We start from the raw sequence: 23,312 nt of genomic DNA, 5'->3' as shown, positions 1-23,312 counted from the left end.
CGAACCCTAGGCCTGCAATCGGCACGTGATGTGCCGTAAGCACACAAACCCATCAAATTGGGCATGAGACTGCATCACTACCTAAACTTCACCCGACCTCCTCACACCCCTACCTTTTCACATCCCCAAACCCCCGACTAAGAATCCTATTAACATCGCCGCCATCCTGCACACCCTCCTGACCCACAACCTCAACCCGATTCCTAATCAAATCCTTAATCTCGCCCTCCCTCCTCCGCTCCTCTCTCTCCTTCTCGCTCTCTTCCTGTCCACCCACCCTAACCACGCCAGCCCCCAAGCCCACACCACCACCCCCAACCCCATCAACCCCACCCTTCCTATCCCAGCCCATCTGCAACTCCCCACTACTAGCCTCCTCAAACCTCCTCTTAACCCCCGGATCCCTCTCCAACGCCTGAAAAACATGTGTATCGCTCGTCCACCACGCGCTCGCACCGCTCTTCACCGCAAGTTCGAAGACCACGACCGCGAGCAAGATGAGCACAAGACACAGCCACCAACTCCAGCTCGAACCGAAGCCGCGGAGGAAAGTGTCGCGGACGTAGTAGATTTTGTTGCTAGGGTTGTAGACGGAGGAGAGGATGATGTTCCAGAGGAACCAGCCGCCGATGGAGAGGAGGAGGGCGAGGGCGTTGGTTAGGGTTTTGGTGTGTGTTTCTATGAATCTATCACCCATGTTAGTACTTGTGCCAGAAAGGAGGGGGTAGTGAGACGGGGGAAAGGGGGAATACATACTGCATCTTCAACGCAATCAACCAAACCGCCGCCGTATACGTAATACTCCCCATCGCAAAGATACTATTATCTTCCGTCCAAAGCGCATCCCCATACAGTCCCAACATGCAAAAATACACCAGCATCGCCTCTCCACTCGCCATGAACATCCACCAGAGGTAAACTTTAAAGTTGAACCCGCCGTTCACCTGGCCAATAGTATAAAGTTCAGGTACAGCAAGCAGCGTACTCGCACTGAGATCCTTCTCAAACACGCCCATGAAGATGACGGGTAGAGAGGTGAATAGCGTGTTGAACATGCTCAGACTCCAGCTCTCGTACAGACTCGTCCCGGTATAACCCACGGAACGCTGGAAAAGCGCTTGAGTGAGGTAGAAGAGAAGTTCTTTCCAGAACGTGCCAACGGTGTATTTGCACGTCCGGATGTAATTCCAACGTCCATGCACCAGCAGCAATTTAGTGAGGAACCTGAATTGCGCGATACTGTAATCACTCGTTCGGGCCGCTTGTAAGCCTTCTTTTCCGGTAATGCCGATTCCCACGTGTGCTTCTTGGATCATGGCGATGTCGTTTGCGCCGTCGCCGATGGCGAGTGTGATACTCTTCTTCACGCGCTTGCGGATGGATTTTACGAGTTGCGCTTTTTGGCTGGGCGAGGCGCGGCAGCAGATTACGGAGGAAGCGAGGATGGCGAGGGAGTGGAAGAGCGTGTCTAGTGCGGGCGAGGAGGTGATACGGGAGAGTGTCTGGCCGTCTACTACGACGACGGAATGTGCGACTGTGCCGCTGGTGATGGCCTGGATGGCGGACGTGATGGTTTGTTCGACAAGACCAGTTTCGTGGTCAAGCACGGTTACCGTGCTGAATTCTTTGATGAGACGGCACGAGTAACCGATGTTGATAGCGGTTTCGCGCTTGTCGCCTGTTAGCATCCACATTTTGATCTGAGCGCGGCGTAGTTTGTCGATGGCTTCTGGGACGCCTGCTTGTAGTTTGTCTTCGATGGCGGTGGCGGCGCAGAGATCGAGGTCTTGCTCAATCAAGTCACCGGCTTCTTCGATGAGACGGGTGCGGTCGACTAGGCTGGTGGTGGCGGAGAGGTAGGTCGCTTTCCAGGATTGGTATTCTGATTCATGCATAAAGCGGTAGCCGTAGAGGAGAGTTCGGAGGCCTTCGGTGGCGAATTCGTTGATGTGTTGGAGACAGCGTTCGATGACTAGGGTATCGTCGCCAGCTACGCCTTCGTCGACCATGGCTTCCATGTCTTCTAGTTGCATGGAGCTGCGTGCTGAGGAAAAGGCCATGCTGAAGCGATCGAGACCGGACTGGCGAGGTGTTATCATGGGTGTCTGCATTGGTGAGTCTTCGTCCAGAGACGACATGTCCATGCGGTCGTTTTCACGCTCGCGTAGCCACTGGTCTACTTCATCTCTTGCTGACATGGAGCCTCGTCCGCCCACACTGTGAGCGAAAGATGGACGTCCGAGGTTGAGACTAGCCCTCGCGGCCTGGCCGATAGTCATACTTTTCCGGCCGCCGACACTGCTCATACGACCGGCCACACTACTCCGTCGCTCAGCGTGTTCGCTCATCCGCGCAATCGCATGGTGTGCTTCCATACTCTTGCGGATGTTAGCACGACGCTCAATCTCAACCATCTTCTTGTTCGCCAGCGTAGCCAGCTTCAATCGCTGCATGACAATGGAGTCAGCACCCTTGCAGATGATGCATATCCTGCCATCTGGAAATCGCAAGATGATCGACATACGCTTTCGCTTGCTGGAGAACTCGATGACATCCAGGATCTCATAGACTTCGGAGACAGCGTCGCCGTCGGATCCAGATGGCATAATCTTGAGAGTAATGGTGTGAACGTCGCGGTTGATGAGAAGGAAACCCATGTCTTGCGCTGCCTGCACTAGTGCAAGCTCATCTGGGGATGAAGCCATGAAGTGTGTCTTGCCATCTTCCTGGATTTCAGGCAAGCAGGTATGGCATAGCGCCAGGGAGAGAAGGAACATGCGCGCTTTCTTCGAGAACGGGGTGTGAGGTTTCCTCTGAATATACCGTAGCATGTCCTGTGTACGCAGTTCTCGCGATGTCTTGCCTGGTTTCGCACTTGACTGCCAATTCGACGGTCCCCCTTCCCCAGGGCTCTCCAGCTGCTCAATCGTCTCAATCGCTGGCGTCGTAGGTTCATCATTCGCTACATCCTTGGCCGATCTCACACTCTTCCTACTCTTCGCAGGCTGCTTCCCCTTCTTCCTCGTCTTGTGAATCAGTTTCTTCTTCTTCTCTTCCTTCAGATCAGCATCATGCAACCAGCTCACACCAGCAACACTAAGCTTCCGGAACTTCATCGAGTTATCCGTGAGCGTACCCGTTTTATCCGAGAAGATGTAGCTAATCTGGCCAAGTTCCTCGTTGATGGTTGACGTTCTCGGTTCACACGGCGTATCGGAAATAGGGTCGTACATGTCGATGTCGGTATGCAAGAAGAACATCTGCGCCAGTTTGACAATTTCCAAACTGACGTACAGTGACAGTGGAATCATGGTGTTGAACATGATGATGAAAGATGTGAAGCTGGGGAAGAAGGCGACTGAAGAACCGCGGAGATACCACATGTCGTCCTCATTTCTCTGCCAAATCTTGTAGGCGACGGCGTTGAAGATTGACAGAGCTATGACAAAGACCACGATGAGAACGACGATGCGGTTGACAAGGCCTTGCAGAGCTGGTGCTTTGATGCGAGGATTCTTGTTCGAGTTCATCCGGATGCGACATTCCTCTCCGGAGTAGATGACCATGCCGATGGCATCAGGTGTGTTCCGCAGGATACTGCCGCGGAAGATGATCTCGCTGAGAGTCAGTGGCGCCTGCTTCTCGTCGACCATCACACGACCTTCGAAGCTGTACAAGTCCCGGTTCGGATCTTCGACTACAAATTCGGCCTTTGTCTTCAAGACATCCTCCTGATCGATGATGGTCTTGGAGATGGAAGCAGGCGTTTGTTTGCTTTTGAGATTCGTCTCCCCATCCAGCGCCATCGTCTCAACAAACGCCACATTATTCTCTCCATTCGTATGAAGAAGCGCCATATCCGCAGGTGCAGCGTCGTTCCTCTCAAGCTTGATAATATCACCAACATTGATATCCTGCCACTTGATCGTCTCCCACTGTAGCGACTCAGAACCAGGACTGCAACGCAACACCTTCGCCTCTCTCATATTCTCCGCCTTGTCCAATCTCCATCTCCTCAAATCATCGTATCCTTCTTTCGCGATGGAAAGGGTAACAAAAAACAGTAGCGGTACTATCGTCGTAAACTGGCCCGTCGTACTAAGCCCGGGTATCATTTGCAAAATGGAAATAACAAGAAAGTAAAAGTTGGCGAGTTTGGAGAACTGCGCCACGAGTTGGCGGGGGATAAAGTTCCATGCTGAGTAACGCGTGGAGCGGATCCAGTTGCTGGTGTAGGGTTGCTCGGTACGTTCGTCTGTGAGGGGTTCTTTGCGCGTGGGATCGAGGTGGATGTGTCGGCCGTCTTTGCTGGGTGGGACGTCTCTGATGCGGAAGATGAACTTGCGGGCTTGCTCTGCGAGATCCTTGGTCTGCTTGACTATTTGTGATCGCCGGCTTGGACCCTTGCTCTCCAACCAGGGAAGTGCAATTGGCCCTTCTCCCAACTTCGACTTTGAGATATCCGAGGCTGACGAGGCGTAGTCCAAATGCTCTGGCGTGACAGTAATGACGGCGTCCCCAGACTTGCGCGACGGCGCATGTCCACTGGAGCCCTCTGCCTGTCCCATCATAGGGTGTGACCTTCCAACGCCCTCCTCCAGTTCAATTTGTGTATCCGGTGACTGCGTCGTATCGTGGACATTCCTCCGGAATAGCGCGCTGCGTAGCGAGTATCCGCGGTTGCGCGAAGTGGGTGAGAGCGGCGATCGAGAGGCGCCATCCCGTGGTGGTAGTTGTGAACGTGAGGATGAAGCCTCAGCGTGATCTTCCGGAGAAACCTCGCGCGTGTTGATAGACAAGTCTGGCGTGCCAGGTCTTTGCTTCCCGCCAGAACTCTTCCCAATGTGTGCAATCTCGTCCCTGCCATTGCGCTCGATATCCGTCGAGAAGCGAACGCGCGGCGACTCTTCAGTTGTCAGGCGCGCAATCGACGGACGTGCCGTATTCTCCACCGCCGAAGTCCTCGATCGTGGCGCATCGTCGCCGTCTCTGGGTGTCTCGATCGCATACGGCGGGTTTGCGCTCTGTGTCGTGGGTGCCAGGCCATCCTCGTCGTGGGATGCGGAATGACGCCTTCTTACTCCTCCGCTACCTCCAATCCCAGCACTCGATGCATCGGAAGCATCTCCAGGCTGCGACATGATTCCCAGTCATTCCCTATTGTCGTGTACGCTGTTGTCCTACAGAAGGGTGTTGCAAATCGAAGGAAATCCCCAGCCTTTCCCGCAGAGTCCGGTCTAGCGGCTTGTCCACGCGGGTATTACGACGTCGATGCCCGCGCTGGGGGCCTTTGCGTCTTGGGCTTTACGCGGCGCCGGCGATATTATAATCAATACAGATGCGAATTACAGCAATCACATTGCGGTGCGCAGACATAGGTGCAAACAAGGCGCAAACAGTACCCTTCCCTGTCGTTCATTCGAAAACGCGCGAGCAACGCGGGCAGTACCAAGGTCCCGGTCCACCTGGGCAGCCCTGTTCCTTCAGCCCACCACATGATGCCAGCCGCAGCTACCCAGGTGCCCCAGGCTATTTTAGGACTGACGTAGCTGGGGCCAACTCCACCAACTCCAGCTCCGCCCCCAGTAGTGCCGCTTTCCCCTCATGGTGGGCTGTGGGCTTGCATATGCGCGCTTCCCCAGAGCCATGTCTGCTTCTTCTGCAGTTTGCAGTTCCCGATCAGCAAAAAAGGAAGATCTAACCCCGCAACTCTGGGTCGCATTCCGGGCTGGCGCGAACGCAACGTATCACGTATGGCTTGATTGTGCAGCTGATGTCCCACCAATCACGTTGCGTCGACATTGACTACACGAAACAGTCGAGTATGAAGATCATGATGTATTAGTTCTATCTCGATTACAGATGCAGGTAACTTCGCTCACAAAAGAACTCGCTTCAAAGAACAGATATACAAGCTATCCAAGATGCATTTTGCCATTCAATTGCACCAAAAAACGCACTCTACTCACTACTCCAGAACCCTGGCTTTTTACGACCAATATGCTAATAATGCTTCGCTCCAAATGATATGGTATAGTTTCGTTCCCTGTCTCTCTCTCTCTCGCTTTCGCCTTTGCAGGCCAACTCTCTCTCATTCTCTCTCACACACACAAAAGTCTCCAACCCCCTTAGATTTCCTCCTTCCTCCGCTGCCAAAGAAGAAGCCATTCTGAGTAGTAGTAGGAACTTGCTTTGTGGTATCCCGGTAGTCGTGTCGCTCATTAAGTATTGCACCTTTGAAAGATTATAAGAAAAGACATAGAAAAAAGCAGTGTGCCCAGCGCCATGCAATATGCAGCCAGATGATGAAGAAACCAAACTGGCGATGATGATTGGTAAAAGAGGATTAGAGAAGAAGGACTGCTTCGCGTGTCCTACGATGCAGCAACGCACCAGTGGCGGTGGAAAACCCACGCGCTCTTCTGGCATTCTTTGCTGCAGTACTTGGTCCGCCGGCAGCGGCGGCACTTGGCGAACTGGCGGGTGTATTCTTCCCACTTGCCGCACTTGTAGTATGCGCACTGTCGGATGCCGCCTCGAGAGTCGTCTTTCCGGCATAGGTTGCGCATAACAACGCTGGCCCAGTACTGCATGTCGGACGAGTGGTGTCGTACCGTGAACTGCTCAACCAGGGGGAAGATGTTAAAGTCATCTGGAAGTTCGTATTCCTCAAGCTCCTCCTCTTCTTCCTCTGCCTTGGGTGTCGAGGCTTCTCCGTCAAGTAGCTCGGTGCCGATTTTAAGCTTAGGCACCAAATGGGAGTTCTGGAAGTAGGATCGGAGGTTGCAGTATTTCGACACGTAAGCGAGTAGTTGTAGAGACATGAGCACGTCTTCGTCCCGGGGCATGGCAGCGAGCACGCTAGCTGACGCATTGCGTTCTTGCTGGTATCTTGGTAGCCAGGGAGGCGGTCCGTTTGTGTTGACGACGTTGATGGTGGGTGGCATCGGGGAGAACCCGGTGATGGGGTTGTTCGGCGGGGTGTTGGTGGGGTTGATTAGACTGCCATCGAGCGCTGGACGGTGAGTAATGTTGAACGTCTCGTTGTTCTCGTCTGTGCCTTCCGATGGAGCAGCAATGGGGACTGGCGTGTTGCCAGCATCCAGCATCTCTGCGTTGTCGACAATGTCGGCCATGTTGATCTCATTGTTCTGAATGCCGACGATAGGCTCATTCACAGACGGACCCGCCGCTGTTGCAGCCTCTGCAGACATGTCATCTTGTTGTGCTTCGAGGTCCGACTCGCCAGATACAGACAGCTGGTGCCGGATGGAGGGTCGGCGGCGCGTCCGGGCTAGCCCCGCTCTTGGGCTCGTCTGGCGTGCCTGTGGGGCGCTCGGTGTCGTCGGTGACTCTGGTTGGGAAGTGATCTCCCCTTGCAGGGCGGGGAGCATGGAAGGAAGGCGATCCGCATCTCGCACCGGCCGTAGCGCAAACGCGTCAGGTGTTGCTTCCATGGAGGGTAGCGCCGTGACCAATGGCTGGCCGAGGTTGCGGGTGTTGTTGCCGGGAGCGCCAAACAGCTGTGCCCGGCTTTCGTGGCTGCGATGGTGATGGTGGTGGGGAGGTCGGCCGCGTGCAAATGTCGTCCGCTCAGGAGGGGAGCTCAGGGAGAAGGCGGGAATGGGCGTCGCGTCGGCCAAGGGTGCGTCTGTCGGCTGGGGTATCTCAATGGGAGGGGGAATGATGCGCCGTGATCGATCGGCTCGGTGTGAGGAGCTCGACGCAACCTCGCCAGTCCGCGAGGAGTGGTGTCGGCTCGATGCACCGAGACGTGCAGATTTGTGAAACTCAACCTCAGCGCGTGCCCGCATCTTGTCGATGACCTTGATGTAGTTGTCGAGAATGGAGGCGATGACGGGCACCATGTCGGCCTCAACCACACGCGTCCTGACGTTCTCTGAGCCGCGTACGCCAATGTTAAAGATGCATTGGAAGGCGAGGTTCCACTTCCACATGTCCATCATGTCCTTGCTCCGACCCTCCTTGAGGATGCATATCAGGCGTTCGATACCGCCATCGACGGTGAGAATGTCCCGTATGCGGGCCGAGGAGGTTGTGAGGTAGGCGAGGTGGTTGAGCGAGTTGATGAGCGGGAGGGTCGATGTGCAGTCGAGAGCGCGGCGGTCGTAGAGGGCGGTGGTGATGCCGACCGACGCCTTGTTGGCGTTGGGGATGCTAAAGTTGACTTCGCGCATGTTTGGAGCTGTGTGGTGCCGTGGCTGGGTGGATGGGCGGGAGCTGGGTGGTGGAGAGGTGCAGGACTAGTGTCGCATGTGGTGGGCAGCAAACAGGAGGCTTTGGCTGCAGGCTGGGAGCGAGCAAACAGCGGAGCCCGGGGTGAGAGGAGAAGCAGCCAGTTGTTTGTTGATGCTTCAGGCTCGGACGCAATAGAGGGGCCCGTGTGGTGGTGTGCTCAGAGGTGCTCAGATGGTGCTCAGACGGCGCTTCACAGCAAACGTGTGCTCGAGGGCGGAAGGAACCCGACAGCGCGGTGACGACGGACCACAGCCAGACTCGGACGAGACGGGGCTTTCACGGCTGTTGGGGGAATAACCAAAGCAGAGGCCGGTGGAAAGGGATGGTGATGGCGGAGATGAGGCGTGTTTGCTGTTGTTAGGGGGACCAGGATGGCTTCGCTGCCGCTGGCTGGCAGGCAAGAGCGCTCTCTGGCGTCGCAGTGGGGCCGCGCAACACTGGTGTCGTCTGGTGTGTCGCTCTACGGGTAGTGGTGCTAAGGCTGGGCTATGGTATGCTGGATGAGGCTGTCGGCGATGAATGGGATGTAGAGAGGCGGTTCGGGTGAGAGGTCATGGGCAGTGGAGCAGCTAGTCCCACTGTTAAGGATTGGCACCGACCGCCCAGAAGGGTAGCCTCGAACCGCTAATTTCATGCGCTACGGGCAAAAGAGAGCACCGAAATGACTGCCCTCACCTTCAATAGCAATATGGCTGCTTGCAAATGCACCCTCCTCGAGGACCGTCAGCACGTGTAGCGACATGTCACGGGCGCCTGTCCCCGCCGTCCACGAGTCCCTCTACCGCCCAAATTCCCTCACCCCGTCTCCGCCACAGGTGGCGCCCTTGCCTCTGCCTCTGCCAATGCCGTGAACCCTTGAAACTTGTCCCCCCACTGCATTGCCAGCGAACTGTGACTACTCAAGCTGCGTCTGTTGGCGTCTGCATCTTTCGGCGGCACTCGAGGGCTGCGTGGGGCGCCGGCCAGCTGCACGATGCCACCAGGGCTGCTGACAAAGGCGGCCCTCTCTTTGGGCCTCCCATGCGGTGTCACCACTACGGACTCGACGCATCTGACTCAACGTACGAGCAATTCACGCATTTGGGCCCAAATACACTGTGACGGGAGTGAAGTGGTACCGGACAGTTCTGCGGGGTGCACAGGGTCTTTGCAGTCCCGTATTTACACACTGTCCCGTCATGGTGAGGGCCATTGGGCACATGAAACTCGCGCGAAGCTCAGAGGTTGCGACCTCACAACGTGGGCTACACAGGAGAACCGCCAACCACCAGCCAATCCGCGCCCTGCCATATCAATGGCTGCAGCGTTCTATTCTTCACTCTCGTTAACCTGAATAATTAACCCAACTCCATTGCTCCACAGTTTCGGATTTCGGACGCGATGGCCGCCTCTCCCCATGAGACAAAGGTCCAAGACTTCGCATCCGCTCCACCCGCGCCCGACCAGCCAGAGCGCTCTGCTTCAGATTCGGCCGCCCCTCCACATCTGACTATCGATACCCAGTTCGACGAGCAGAGAAGACGCGGCCGCTCGGCAACTGCGACTACGGCGACTGCAGCATCGACGAACCGGGAAGACATCCTCTCCCCTGACCGCTTCTCAGTCGACTCGACCCTGCGCCGACGCATAACGCGATCGCATACCGTCAAGCACTACCAGTCCCCGACGCGCCCGTACCAGCACCAGGAACCCGGCGCTGAGCCCGGTGTCGACACCAAGAACGAGACCGACGGCGCCAACTACCACCACCTCTACGCGCGATGCCAGATTACCGTCGTAGACTTCTCCGACGAAAAGGTCGAGTGCCATGAGCTGGACAACGATACATTGGAGGACTTTCTCAACTACCCAAAGGAAGACTGGGTGGCCTGTCGGTGGATCAATGTCAATGGCCTGTCCTGGGACGTGATTCGTTCCCTGGGAAACCACAAGAACCTGCACAGGCTGGCCATTGAGGATTTGATGAGCACCCAGAGTAGAACAAAGGTGGACTGGTACTCCGATCAGGCCTTCCTGCTCCTGACGCTGTCCAAACTCGTGCGGACGCCCATGGACGAGGACTCCGAGAGCGACTCCGACTCAGATTCCGACGACAGCGAACGACGACGACACAAGGCTCGCTCCCGCTCCCGCTCGCGGCACCCTCAGAAGAAGAAAGAGAAGAAGAAGTCGCTGTACAAGAAAGCGAAGAACCTGCTCTTCCCTAAGAGCGAAGCCAAGAAGCAGGTACGCAAGGATGAGATGATGAGCGCATTGGACAACCTGGAGAAGCAGCTCGACGACACGCCCTTCGAGAAGGTCAAGATATCCACCCCACCCGCCACCACCGCCGTACGCACCCTCCAACGCTACCGTGGCGGTTACAATCTCGACCGAATCGTATACCTAGAGCAGCACTCCGCCCTCACCGAGAAGCACCTGACCGTCAGCGTCGAGCAAGTCAGCATCTTCCTGCTCGCCGACAACTCCGTAATCTCCTTCTTCGAGCACTCCGCCGACGACGTCGAAGATATGATCCTCAAGCGTCTCCGCACCGAAGACACCATCCTGCGCCGCAGCCAAGACAGCAGCATGATCGTCCAAGCCATCATCGACGCCATAGTCGATCTCGCCATCCCCGTCGTAGCCGCCTACGAAGACGCCATGGGCGAGCTCGAACTCGACGTCCTCGAAGACCCCGAGCTGCACCACTCCCAACTCCTCTACCTGCTCACCTCCGAACTCTCAATCCTCCGCAACACCATCCAGCCCATCGTCTCTCTGATCAACTCTCTGCGTGATCACAAGGCTGACCCCATGGCTCAGGCCACCATGATGAGCCAGAGTACCGCTAACCTCGCTACCCGCAAGACCATGACGCAAATCAACATCAGTCCCCTCGCACACACATACCTCGGTGATGTGGAGGACCACTGCATCATGATCACAGCCTCACTTGATCAAATGCGTCGCGCAGCCGACAACCTCATCGATCTAATCTTCAACATGATGGGTGCCTTCCAAAACGAATCCATGAAAATACTCACCGCCGTAACCATCTTCTTCCTCCCGCTTACTTTCCTCGTCGGATACTTTGGACAAAACTTCGAACGCTTCAACGGCGTGCAACACCACTCTGATGCCTTTTTCTGGGTCATTGCTGTGCCTGTTATGGTTGTTACACTACTGGTGCTCATGGCTGATCGTATCTTGCGCAAGATTAGGCATTGGAGTGGGAAGCTGAAGAGGAGGGAGGCGAAGAGAAGGGCTGTGCGGAAGGGGAAGGTTGGGGGGAATGGGATTTTGGGTGATGGGATTGGGTTGAGTAATGGGGTTAGGGGACAGCAGGGGATGCATCATAAGAGGAGGCAGACTATGTATAGTAAGGGGAATATTGGGTCGTTTTAGGTTGTTGGCATGGAGTAACTTTCGGTGTTGTGAGGATGAGGAAGGATCGAGCCCTTTTGGGCGAGCACTGGCGGGCTATTGTATAAAACTTGCATACTGGCATTTTGCGGATTATTTTGATAGACTGTATAGAAGATACCCTATTTCACGCTCGCGGTTGCATCCTAGTGTGTCTGCGCGTCGTTGCTACCACCTAGGCACCAGGGGCGGCTTCCTTCCGGGCGATGGCGTCACGGCGTCATTGCATGCCTTCCCTAGCCATGCAGTCGTCCAACTCACCTGTCCAACTCGCCTGTCCACAACCACAACAACACACTCGACTGACAGAAACAATGCGACGGGCCATCGACACGTCCGCTGGTGGCCTGATCCGCTGCCTCGGTTCGCATATTCGGCCAGACACTTTCATATCATCAACTCCATGAAATGAGGTACCATGGTAGGCACTACCTTTGAAGCTACTACCTAACTGTGCTAATCTTTTTGGTACCCGACTTTTAGGACGCAAGCTTTTCTGCACAGCACAGTCAAGTCTGCTTATTTTTTAAGAAGATTATTATACGTATCGCTATGGACGCCACCAAGAATGGATGGACGAGCGTGAGACCGGAGAGCGATGAAGAGCGATTCGGTATGCGGTCGCAAGAACCGCAAACCGCCTTCGACAAGATCGAAGCCGAGCGTAGCACTATCGAGATCGATCGCGTGCTTTGGGCGTTTTGCCAGTTCGCCGACCTAGACTTCGTGGAGAAATTGGCAGCATCTGATGATGCTTGGAAGCGAGGGACCAATCTTTCGCACGCGGCGATGGATGCCGTAAGGCTCTGGCAACAAAAGCCAGAAGTAAAGAACGACGTCGCATTCTCCAACGCCGTCGTACCCGTCTCTCGCCCCCATACTGCCTCCGGGAAAGCATCGCGGACAAGATCAGGACGAAGTGAGGACGGCCAAGAGGCCAGCCTTGGAAAATCAGCGGTTGTCGCAGCTCGCTGTAAAGATCGAGACGGCAACCTTTGTGCCGTATCAAGGACAAAGGATGCAGAAGCGGTTAGTAAAATCCCTGAACGAATTGTGTGTGAGACAACAACTGACTTCGTACACCCATCTTTAGGCCCACATTTATCCATGGAGCGCATTTAGAGAAAAGCGCCCGGTCCGAGTGACGAGCAGGCCTGGAACCTACATCGACGTTAGTTCACCTACTTTGCAGGTTTCTACGTTGATGTAGGCTGCAGGCCTGCTGAGTTTGCAGTAGCACCTTCAGCGTATCCTCGCGATGTCTGGCGCGACGAAGCTTTCGATGACGACGACGACGGCGACGATGATGCGGATGGCGTGCCTGCTCGGGATGTTGACGGCTGGACCCGACAACTCCCTGAATCACCCTCCGGCTATCAAAGCCCTCCAGCCAACGGGCTAGAGGACATATGCTTTGGTAAATGAGTACGAACACCTTCGTCCTACTGCTCAATGCAGCTCTCGACTTCGCCTATCCTCCTGCCGGCTGTGATACGCAATGCGAAGAATATACCGCGGAATCCTGTCGCGTGGAGTGATGAACTCAGGGCAAAGATTGAGGGCATGGTGGAGAAGTGGCGGGGGCTTCCAGTGTGCTCAGATTGAATCTCCAGCACGATACGGTCAGACCCTTGAGTCAGAGTACTCGCAAAGACCATAATTCAACGATGTTTTTTCAGCCCTTACAAACACCGAACTGCTCCTGACAACCCTTATCCACCGCACAATACGCCTCCTCAATCCCGCAATTCCCGTGCCTACTACAACATTGCCCCGTCCTACATATATACCCCTTCCCCTTTCCCTTCGCCTTATTCCCACACGTCAGATCGGGTGTGATTCTCTCCCATGGAATACTGTCGTCGGTGGTGTCGCACTTTGCGAAGGGTGTTTGGCAGCTCAACTCAGATCTTGTGAGGGGGTATGGGAGGCGGGCGGTACGGTACCATTGTGAAGGTGAGGGTTCGCCGAGACATTCCGCGACGGTTACGGCTACAGGATTACCATCAGCCAAAGGGCATTTGCAGATGCATGAGGGTGGAGTTGACGACTTACTTTGTATACCCCTCTCCTGCACAACAGCAATCATATAATCAATCAGCTCGCCCTGCGTCCAAAGTTCCTGGTCATGCGCCTCAACAATACTATACCCCTTCTCCAGCCCCTCCACAAAAAGCTGCTTTGCCTCACCAACCGTTTCCTTGGCTTGATACTTCCAGTCTTTCGTATTCAGATCCCCGATAATGACATGGTACTCGAGCTCTTTCAGTACACCGAGCGCCTGGCTGTTCACGGACAGCAAGGGCGGGCGCATGTAGTACGGAAAGAAGCCCAGGATATCCATCATGGCGTCTTCGAGTTTGATCATCTCACTGCGTATGGCGGTGGAGGAAAGCGCGGAGAGGTCCTTGTGGCTCCATCTAGATTGACTCTCGATCAGTTGCGTGTTTTTTTGGACATGACTGACCAGTTGGTGAAATGAAGAGAGGGTATGTTCTTACGTATGCGACCCAATTTGGTGACCCATATCGATCATCCGGCGTAGCGTCGCGTTGTGATCGTATATAGTGCCCCTGTTTTCTCCGTTGATGAACCATGTCGCTTTGAAGCCCGCGACTTCCATCCTAGATGAATATGTCAGCGTGAGACATGCACGCCAGACCTTGCGGTCTGGAGGGAATGGGATAATACCTGTCGAGGATGTCGGCAGAGTAAATCCCTGGTCCATCGTCGAAAGCGGGGGCGATGACTCCGGGCGTTGTACACGAGTAGATTTGTACACCAAAGGGGAGTGCGGATGCGGAAGATGTTAGAGTGGTGAGAGCAGCTAGTGCGCCTGTTATGGGACCAATTCTTGGGTCCATTGTTGAAGCTGGTGTGTCGTTTGACAGAGGATGGAAGATTGGATATCTGCGTCTCCAACGTAGGTAGGCTTTGGACGAAGAGGATGAGTAACAGAATAGTTGACTTGCAAGTAAGCCGGCCCTAAACTTTCCCAAGCTATAGCTTATGACATGTGCATCGACATTTCATGTAACATGAGCTAGAAGTTCGTGCTCAGAAAAGGCGTGTACGCGTTGTACGTTCCCACGTGGTCCACGATGATGGCTGGTCCGCAGGGGCCCTCCAGGGCTATATCCAGGTACACACATAGTTGAGTAATCAGACATTGCATTTTGCAAACCCGCTCTTGTGGAGCGTACGCGTGTAAGCAGTAATATCTGAATCGCGGAATCCAGATCTCAAAGTTGACCATCAGCGTCGGCGCTTACATAGGCGATGCTAAGGTTTAATTGTCCCGGCTTGGAGCTGACCGCTACCCGGGATGCGACCAGGATGAACCCGTTTGCTGGAAAGGCTTGAGCGCGATCTACGTACATAGCGTATTGTGAATACTTTACGTTCTGGTTGTAGGTGTATACATATGTATTGGGTCTCTTTGCTCGATTGCAGTGTAGTGTTTAGGATGAGGGTACATTACTTCGTTGGTGAGATCATGCGCTACCTAGGCTGCGACTCACGTGACTGGGTCGTTGCCTTCCCAAGCTCTTGTGTGGACGATACTTCTCTTTTCGAGAGGACCTGATTGGATGGGTACATATGGATTTCGGAAGTTGTGAGTCGCTCGGCGTCGCGTCACCGCAGTACCATGGATTGCCTTCCCAAAGATGAGGAAGGTACTACCTACTTAAAGCATTCTCCTACCAATTGACACGAACCCTCAAAGATCTTTTCCTTTAAACTTCGCAAATACAACCCTCAAGAATACCCAGATACCCTACATTACATCTCTCAAAACCGCGGCAACCCATACCCAGTCCGCCGCGTACAATGGATGACGTTTCCGTCCCCAACCGACAGTCGCAGTCCAAACTGTTCTCACTTCCCTCCGAACTGCGCAATCTAGTGTATGGCTACTACCTTACAGCTCCGGGCGGGTATCATTACCGTTATGAGACGAACAGACTGACCGAGATGGACGGCACTCCCATCGACCTTGAGTTCTTGTATACCTGCAAATTTGCTGCTGCAGAAATGCACGGTCTCATATTCACCCTCAACACCGTCAAGTTCTCTACGTTTTACAACGAAGCTACATCAGATCATGCAGGACAGTATCACTACATGCAGCTTAGGGATGAAGGCAGCAGGTCACGCCTACTACGAGCGTTCCGTGGATGCATCGACCAAGACAGCTGCAACAAATTGGAGGCAGACTTTCCACAATTCCTACCCGTCATCAGACAACTTCGCGGCATGGGAGTGATCAGTGTCGATGGTCTTGCCGATGACTCCTGGGGTGAAGCTCCGTCGCTCTATCGCCGATTCGTCATACGGGCTTTAGAGGCCCTTCTTGAAGATGCTGATTGGAACATGGAAGGCTCGAACCACAAAACCATTGAGGTTGTCTCACTGCAACATTCACCTTGGCTTATACCGGACAGCAACGACATAGCTGATATCAGGCGCAGTCTGCAGCATAACTTACACCTTCTCCAAAGCCTGCAACGAACTAAATACAGTTTCTCCGCGGCATCGGCCGCAACCCGCTTCTTCTCGTCAATGCCTGCATCTATACGATGCCGCTTTCGTCGCGTGCTCTTGGATGAGAACCACGTAGCTGCTGCTTGGCCCGAGTGCCATGTCCAAGGCTTGCTTCCCTACTGTCAAGAGAATGGAGCACTTCGAATAGAACGACGGGTGGATTTGTGGAGAAACGCGCTTCCTGCCGGTGCTTCCAGAATGAACGGCTTTTATTGTGGCCAAGGTCGTTTGCGTCCGCTGCGTGCTGAGTATATCACCAGATCGTGCTTAGCACCATGGATCATGGAGGCGCTTGCCCTTGACAATCTAGGCATGCCACCTCAATGCTTCAAGTTGGTGTTCAACGGGCAGCCAATACCTGAGAGAAGCGCCGAAGTGTTCAAGATCGTGCAACGAGATGCCGCATGGCAGACGGTATTCGAAGAGCATCGCGCAGATCAACACAACAAGATGAGCTGGTTCGAAACGAGGCGCAACGCCAGCTATCAGATGAGAGGATTTCCGGAAGCTCTCGCTGCGATTGCTGACGACTCGTCCATCGTGAGCTGTAACTTCAGTCTCACTAGTTTCGATTACTCGTCTTCCATAAGACAGGCTGCTCAGGGATGGTCGATGAAGGAATGGGAGGAGCAATGGAGTAAGCACGAACCTCGTACCTTTGATGCCCAGGCGCCATGAAGATGGGGGTTTGCCTCGGTGGAATTTGAGTGAACTTATCAGCGACCGAGGGCTTCGCTAAACGTGCGAACGAAGTCGTTGGAGTACAGGTTCGGGCCTCGTGGGTAACAGCATTGCGCAAAAAGGCGCGAGCATCTCATTCCGCATTCATCTAGTTTTTCAAGTGACAGTCGCAAGCTGTGGTAATGTATAGGATGAATACCCAATACGTAGAGGGCGGCTTTGAGTAACATTGCTGATGATATATATGAGAACGAAGCGTCGAACTGTTAGTGCTAGTACTGCCATAGGCGTCTTTGTGTAACTCATCACTTAAAAGATTGCATCTAAGTAACGAATGACAACGACTTCTCGCAGAGAAGCCCTGCATGACTGCCGTGAGCCCATTGTCATGAATGTAAAGAATAAGAAGCTCTCCAACTTGGGCTGCCGGGAAGCGAGTGCGGCACCCGTTCGGGGGAAAGTATAAATAAGTGCCTTGCAGTCTACATTGGGTTGAAAATGTGTTTTCGTGAAAACGTAATGCAACGTAACCTTTACATCTGTTTTTTTGTAAGGTGGCGGCAACCCGGAAGGTCGCGATCGTGACGTGCAAGCATAGGGGTTCACCTAAGCTAGCTACCTCGGCAGCTACATAGCGTCTTGGCGCTCATGAACCGGCGATTGTCGCAATGCTTCTCCTTGATGACGGTTCAATGCCTCTCTTTCTTTGAGGCCGCGCCAGCGAAATTGACGAAGGCGGCTTTCTACAACCACTGCGTACCTGCTACGCTGTAAAACTCCGGAAACTCTGGGGCATGGTATCATTGTTGCGAGCTACTGCCATTTCTCGGTCCCAGAGTTGAATTTCCCGGGCTGTTAGTCGCTGCACCTCCTCCGCTATCACCTGGGAGATCGAGAACAAGTCTGCGACGATAGGTTTACTTTCAGTACCATGGCACGACGTTTCCGTACCTACTAGCGCGAAGAGCAAGTCCACATTTTCAATGTCACGTGCACAGAGTGTTGCCTATCGCTGCCCAGGTACAAAGTCGCAGCTTTGTCGCCCTTGGCTCATCTTCCATCTTCACATCCTTTTTTCTCCCCCATCAACCGCTTGCTCAATAGCGACATGGCCGAACCGCAAGGCTTCCTCAAGCTTCCCCGCGAACTGCGCGATCAAATTTACGAAGACTACTTCACGCTTGAAGATGGGTACCATTACAACCACAAGACGAACAAGCTGCTCAAAGCGAAGGCTGAGGTGATTGACCTCGATCTTAGGCTTGCATGCCGTCAAGTGGCAGCTGAGACCCGTGGTCTTGCTCTAAAGCTGAATACGATCAACTTCTCGACCGTGTGCGACGAAAACTTTTGCCAACGGGCTGGCCGATTCAACGCGATCCAGATAATCATCAACCAACTCAAGGCAAAGTATCTGCTATGGCACGCTCCGTGGACTGGTCTCATCGATAGCGCAATATGCGACTACGTGGAAAAATACCATTCGGCGTTTTTGCCCACCATTCAGACAATGCAGTGTTTTGGACGCAATGGAATTGGTCGTAACGTCGATGAATGGAAGGAGATCCCGTCACAAACCCGACATTTCATCGCGTCCACATTGGAAGCCATTGCGGCAAAACCCGATTTCGAAGACGCCGTCAGTCGGGACCGACATTGGAAGGGGTCCGCATACACGCCAAGTCCCGATCCGGTGCCTGTGGTAGCGTACAGTCATCCACCATGGATGTTCCCAAGTGAGGACGACATTTCCGATATGCTCGAACTCATAGAACCTGTACCCGTCAAGGCCAGCCGGTCCAAACCGTGGCTATATTGGGACCAAGAACAATATAGGTTCTCGGCAGCGACTGCAGCCATCCGCTTCCTGGAGTCTATGCCGGCTGAAACGCGACTGGCAATGCGCAATCTAGTGCTACACGAAGATCATGAGTCTGTCGCATGGCCTGAGTGCCATGGTCAGGGCTTGATACCATTCTGCCAAGAGAATTCTGACTTGCATATAGAACGTCGAATCAGCCTTTGGAGAACTATCCTACCTGCCGCCTCCATATCGCTGTGCGAATTGCAGTCCCAAACGCTCGAAGATGTGCAACAATGGAAATACGACCGCTTGACGGCGCAGATGATCAGTCAGGGATACATGGGCGATAATGGGGCTGCTGCCTGGATAATGGAAGCGCTTGCACTTGCGTCTCTAGGCATGCCGGCAGGTGCCTTCAGCCTAGTCATAGACGGGATGCCGACGCCCGAGACCTCGGCGCAAGTCTTTAATGTCCTACAACGAGACGCCGCATGGCAATCCGCGTATCAGCAATGCGTCAAAGCCCCTGATTCACAGTCATGCCAACTCAACTGGATAATGATTCGAGAGAATGCTGCATTCATCATGAGGGGCTTTCCAGAGGCTTTGCAAGAGATATGTTCCGGCAAGTCACTGGTGAGATGCAACTTCGACACTGGCTATGCACACGATGTGGACCAAATTGTTGCACAAGGACGTACGTGGACATTGAGAGAATGGCGGCAAAATTGGCATTCTACCGGGCAACTTCAAGCCGACATTCATACCATGGCGCCATTGCCTAGCTGGCTTGAGATTCGGCAAGAGAAACTTCTGGGACGCACAGGCAGCGATTGAATACCAGCATGTTCTTTATTCTACGTCGGATTTGTGTGGAGTAGGATTTGCTGTCTGCAGTCTCCAGGGGAAGCTCAGTAGGCTTTCTAGTGTTCATAGTGTTCCATGCAAGATTTACGATTGTAGAGGTGACTTTAAGTAACAACTCTACGAGTACTTGTGATCTCTCGAGCCGAGCCAAGCCAACAACAATACCATGTAAGATGCCTTTTCAAACCCACCACGCCGAGTCTCATCCTGCCGACTAACAATCCCTTCCACTGCTCTCATTCATCGCATCCGTTCGCCGTCCCTGTTCCATTATCGCTTCGCATCCCTCTGTCGCGCACTTTCACCTCTCCTGTCTTTCAATTCCACGAGGTTGTCTCCTATGTCGAATCACTCAGTCTCCTGCATATCTCCAGCGTCGTCTTCAATACCGCCGACCCCCAGGGGTGTTACCGGAATTTCTACTATTATATGGTCGTTCGGATACCCCGGCACATCGGTGATAATCGGGTAGTTCGGTGTTTGGGATGCCTGCGTGTTTGATACGAATGTCAGATCGAGGGACGCCATAGATGACGGCCACTGATTGTTGATCTTCTGACGCCTAGCGCTCCATTGCTCCTTCCACTTGTCCAATGACCAGTGTACATGGCTCGTCGGCACTTCTGTCTTGCCAGGCAGCCTTCCGATGGGGAAATTGCACTTGGCAAGTGATGTTCCGCTGGCGATGTCCCGCATGGCCTGAGGAAAACCAGCCATGATGAAAGCCTGGCATGTTCGGACGGTGGCTGGTTCGAGATGACCATACTGAGTGGCCCATGTACACTTTTCGAGCGCATCTTGCCAGGCTGCATCTTTCAGGGCAACCTTGAAGATCTGGGACGCGAGCGATGGGTTCATATCGCCAGTGAACGTTAATTTGAATGCACGTTGGGGCATACCCAGATCTAGCAACGCAACTGCTTCCATAAGCCAGCGAGCAATGTACTGACTACTTGTGGTCGCCATTACATTCCACGACGTCTTGAACATAATTTTTCCATATATCGATTCGGCGATCGATGCGCAAATTTCCGTTCTCTCGGCAGAAAGGTATGAGCCCTCGAGCGTGACACTCAGGCCATGCGATGGAGTCGTCGTCTTCGTCCAGTACAATCCATCGTATCTTCTTCCTGGCTTCTGGGCGAAGACGCTTCATATATCCGATAGCAACGGCAGCACCTGAAAACCGCCTATTGCGTTCTGCGAAGAACTCGTTCATGCCGTATGCAGAGCGGGCATATGGTCGCAGCTCGTCTGCATTCCTTTGCAGCTCGTCGAGTTCGTCGTCGGTGGGAATCAGCCACGGCTCGACTGCTGAGCCTTGTGAAGTTTTCAAAAGCCTTTTCAGATAGATGTGCGGCATTTCCGGCGGGTCTGTTGCCGAGCCTGGGCAAAACCGGGGCCTTATGGTATCCAGTGTTGATGCAATGAAATCGCGGGTGATAGAAGGGACTTCCTTCCACTGTTCTCTATACCTGTCGACATCCGTGTCACGCAATGTCTTTGCATGATCAAGGAGGGGTAGAAACTGGGCGTAGTTTTTTCGAACGTAGTCACGAGCAGCGTCGTCATACCAATCTGACCATGTGAGCAGTCTTCGTAAAGCTCTGTCTCGCGTATTGGATAGCTCGGTGAGGAGGTGACGGATCTGCGAGTAATTGGGCTTCGTCATAGGTAACGCAACCGTGTTGAAATGTATCTCGTTGTATTTGACCACGAAATCGCGCGTTTCTTGCGCGATGAGCTTGTTTACTGTCGCGAGTGCCATTGCGTTCTTTTCCTGATGCGATGCGACAAATTTGTTGGTCGCTGGGTTATAAGTGTAGCCATCTTCAAGCCTGAAATAGTATCCATAAATCTCTTCTCGGAGTTCTGCGGGCAGGCCAACAATGCCCTGCTTTGCCAGCACTGAAACGTGATTGATTTCGTGAGCCATGGTGGTCGTAGGTCGCGGAGGGTCGGAGAATGCGTTGCGATGGTGAAGTTGCGGAGAGGCGAGGCAGCTCGGCAAGATGCGATCATTGATGTGGGGTCGTATCTCATAACTAGCGGGACGCTACGGTGGCATTTAACGAGGTTGGGGAGCGGGCTCCTCACCTACAATTCCGGTCCAAAACTTACCGGGTCCACAGCCAAAAATCATGTCTGATGCAGACGACGGTGTCAAAGCGTCGGATTCGCTCTCCAATAGCTACCTCGGCAGGCTACCACAGGAGTTGCGAGACGAGGTTTACAAGCATTACTTCACGGCGCGTGGTGGCTATCTCATCGATCCCACCAGGAACACCCTGCGTGCAGTTGATGGAAATCCCATTAATCTGTCATTGAGATTAACATGCCACGCGATCGCGAAAGAGACGGAAGGGTTAGCGCTCCAATACAACACCATCCACGCCACGACTACCGAAGAGAAGCCCTTCATAACAGCAGCTTACCACTTGTTGAGAGTAGCAAAAGGGCATTCCTTCGATTATCACAGGGCTCTGGTGAAGCTCTCTAGATACATTACCCCAAGTATAGCCGATGAGATCCTGGAAGGGTTCCCTCAGTATAGGGACGCGCTGCAGGAGTTGATAGCAAACAGAAATAGGGAGGGGCCAGGTAGGGAACACATGCGCTGCACCCCTCCCACAGCTACGGAGGCCTGGTCTACGGAGCTGAAGTTCGTCTCTCGCGCCGTGAAGATAATGAACGAGCGCTTGGATATCCCCGGATCACTATACAGTGCTCTAAGCCGTCTGCATTTGTTGTCGCTATCAAACACCGATCCGGAGCAGCAACCGCTGTGTTGGGAGTTTCAGAGGAAAACGAGCCCTTTCGAAATCGTTTTCAGTCGGATCGATGGAAGACCTGTTATGAATGAAGATAAACCGTCATCCTACTTTTCCGCAGCGGCCGTAGCAATACGATTCTGGAACGCCCTCGACCCGACGACCCGCAGGCAAATCCGACGATTCGATATCGAGGAGGATAGGCGCTCCAGATTCTTCCCCATGTGCCATGCGGAGGGCTTCATCCCGTTGTGGCGAGAGAACCCCAAGCTTCGCATCAATCGTCGCGTCAATCTCATGAATACTATTGTCGAAGAAGCTCGTCAACCTGATAGACGGGCTTGGCATCGGGAGCACGCGCATCATGCAGACAGTAGGTGTTGTGGAAGCTCAAAGCTCAAAATTCAGGCTGACAGTCGCACAGAACTAAAGACACTTTGGGATTGGATCGCCGAGTTCAAAGCAGTACATGCGGCATTTGACATACCTAAGGGGGATTTAAGCCTCACCTTTTACTCTGACGCGTCGCCTGAAGACACTAAAGAGATAGTTGATGTTATGCAAGAAGCGGCGGCCTGGCAGATGGCGCTCGACAAAGTAGCGAAGAGCGGAAACGCAGGTAACACGCATGCTCTTGGGTTCAACTACTCTGATTACCTTTGGGACCCACGCGGGCTAGCGTGGCAGGAGTTGCAGGATATATCAAAGGGTTCCTCGGTGATCAAGTGCGACTTTGATATGGGTCAGTCTGTGGATCCAAAGGACTTGTACGATGGCAGTGGTCGCTGGCCGCATGAGAGATGGAATAGCCACTGTGTCGTGAATGACTCCAATAGTTGGCGGCTTACGTGGCAAGTACGATAACATCTATCGGTCGCATTCCACGATATTAATGAAGAAGATCGCTGCCAGGCAAACAAGTATCGACAAATACAACATCTTCAATTATCATTCCGACAGAGCAGATATCATGCCACTTA

General features: G+C 53.7%; 8 protein-coding genes across 8 annotated transcripts; 4 read left to right on the top strand and 4 right to left on the bottom strand.

Moving 5' to 3' along the window:
• Nucleotides 1-109: 109 nt before the first annotated feature.
• J4E87_007623 (uncharacterized protein) lies at nt 110-5,116 on the bottom strand (the record flags this gene model as incomplete). The annotated part of the gene is made up of 3 exons (XM_049379217.1): nt 110-678; nt 821-5,024; nt 5,108-5,116. 3 exons carry the CDS (start codon nt 5,114-5,116, stop codon nt 110-112), a joined length of 4,782 nt encoding a protein of 1,593 aa, XP_049231128.1.
• A 1,258-nt stretch (nt 5,117-6,374) lies between these two features.
• On the bottom strand, nt 6,375-8,198 carry J4E87_007622 (uncharacterized protein; the record flags this gene model as incomplete). The annotated part of the gene is made up of 1 exon (XM_049379216.1): nt 6,375-8,198. The coding sequence occupies one exon, from the start codon at nt 8,196-8,198 to the stop codon at nt 6,375-6,377; it is 1,824 nt and encodes a 607-aa protein (XP_049231127.1).
• Nucleotides 8,199-9,639: 1,441 nt separating this feature from the next.
• Nucleotides 9,640-11,646, top strand: J4E87_007621 (uncharacterized protein; the record flags this gene model as incomplete). Its single annotated transcript, XM_049379215.1, has 1 exon — nt 9,640-11,646. One exon carries the CDS (start codon nt 9,640-9,642, stop codon nt 11,644-11,646), a length of 2,007 nt encoding a protein of 668 aa, XP_049231126.1.
• Nucleotides 11,647-12,072: 426 nt separating this feature from the next.
• Nucleotides 12,073-13,089, top strand: J4E87_007620 (uncharacterized protein; the record flags this gene model as incomplete). The annotated part of the gene is made up of 3 exons (XM_049379214.1): nt 12,073-12,077; nt 12,174-12,717; nt 12,841-13,089. The coding sequence occupies 3 exons, from the start codon at nt 12,073-12,075 to the stop codon at nt 13,087-13,089; spliced, it is 798 nt and encodes a 265-aa protein (XP_049231125.1).
• A 17-nt stretch (nt 13,090-13,106) lies between these two features.
• On the bottom strand, nt 13,107-14,032 carry J4E87_007619 (uncharacterized protein; the record flags this gene model as incomplete). The annotated part of the gene is made up of 2 exons (XM_049379213.1): nt 13,107-13,150; nt 13,720-14,032. The coding sequence occupies 2 exons, from the start codon at nt 14,030-14,032 to the stop codon at nt 13,107-13,109; spliced, it is 357 nt and encodes a 118-aa protein (XP_049231124.1).
• A 1,463-nt stretch (nt 14,033-15,495) lies between these two features.
• On the top strand, nt 15,496-16,887 carry J4E87_007618 (uncharacterized protein; the record flags this gene model as incomplete). Its single annotated transcript, XM_049379212.1, has 1 exon — nt 15,496-16,887. The coding sequence occupies one exon, from the start codon at nt 15,496-15,498 to the stop codon at nt 16,885-16,887; it is 1,392 nt and encodes a 463-aa protein (XP_049231123.1).
• A 1,111-nt stretch (nt 16,888-17,998) lies between these two features.
• On the top strand, nt 17,999-19,531 carry J4E87_007617 (uncharacterized protein; the record flags this gene model as incomplete). Its single annotated transcript, XM_049379211.1, has 1 exon — nt 17,999-19,531. The coding sequence occupies one exon, from the start codon at nt 17,999-18,001 to the stop codon at nt 19,529-19,531; it is 1,533 nt and encodes a 510-aa protein (XP_049231122.1).
• Nucleotides 19,532-19,909: 378 nt separating this feature from the next.
• On the bottom strand, nt 19,910-21,497 carry J4E87_007616 (uncharacterized protein; the record flags this gene model as incomplete). Its single annotated transcript, XM_049379210.1, has 2 exons — nt 19,910-20,466; nt 20,633-21,497. The coding sequence occupies 2 exons, from the start codon at nt 21,495-21,497 to the stop codon at nt 19,910-19,912; spliced, it is 1,422 nt and encodes a 473-aa protein (XP_049231121.1).
• Between the last annotated feature and the right edge of the window lie 1,815 nt (nt 21,498-23,312).

This window comes from Alternaria ethzedia (assembly GCF_023757985.1).
Source record: "Alternaria ethzedia strain BMP 0044 chromosome Unknown scaffold_21, whole genome shotgun sequence".
NCBI classification, from domain to species: Eukaryota; Fungi; Ascomycota; class Dothideomycetes; order Pleosporales; family Pleosporaceae; genus Alternaria; species Alternaria ethzedia.
The sequence above is the reverse complement of the archived record's forward strand: the minus strand, read 5'-3'. Positions and strand labels throughout refer to the sequence as shown.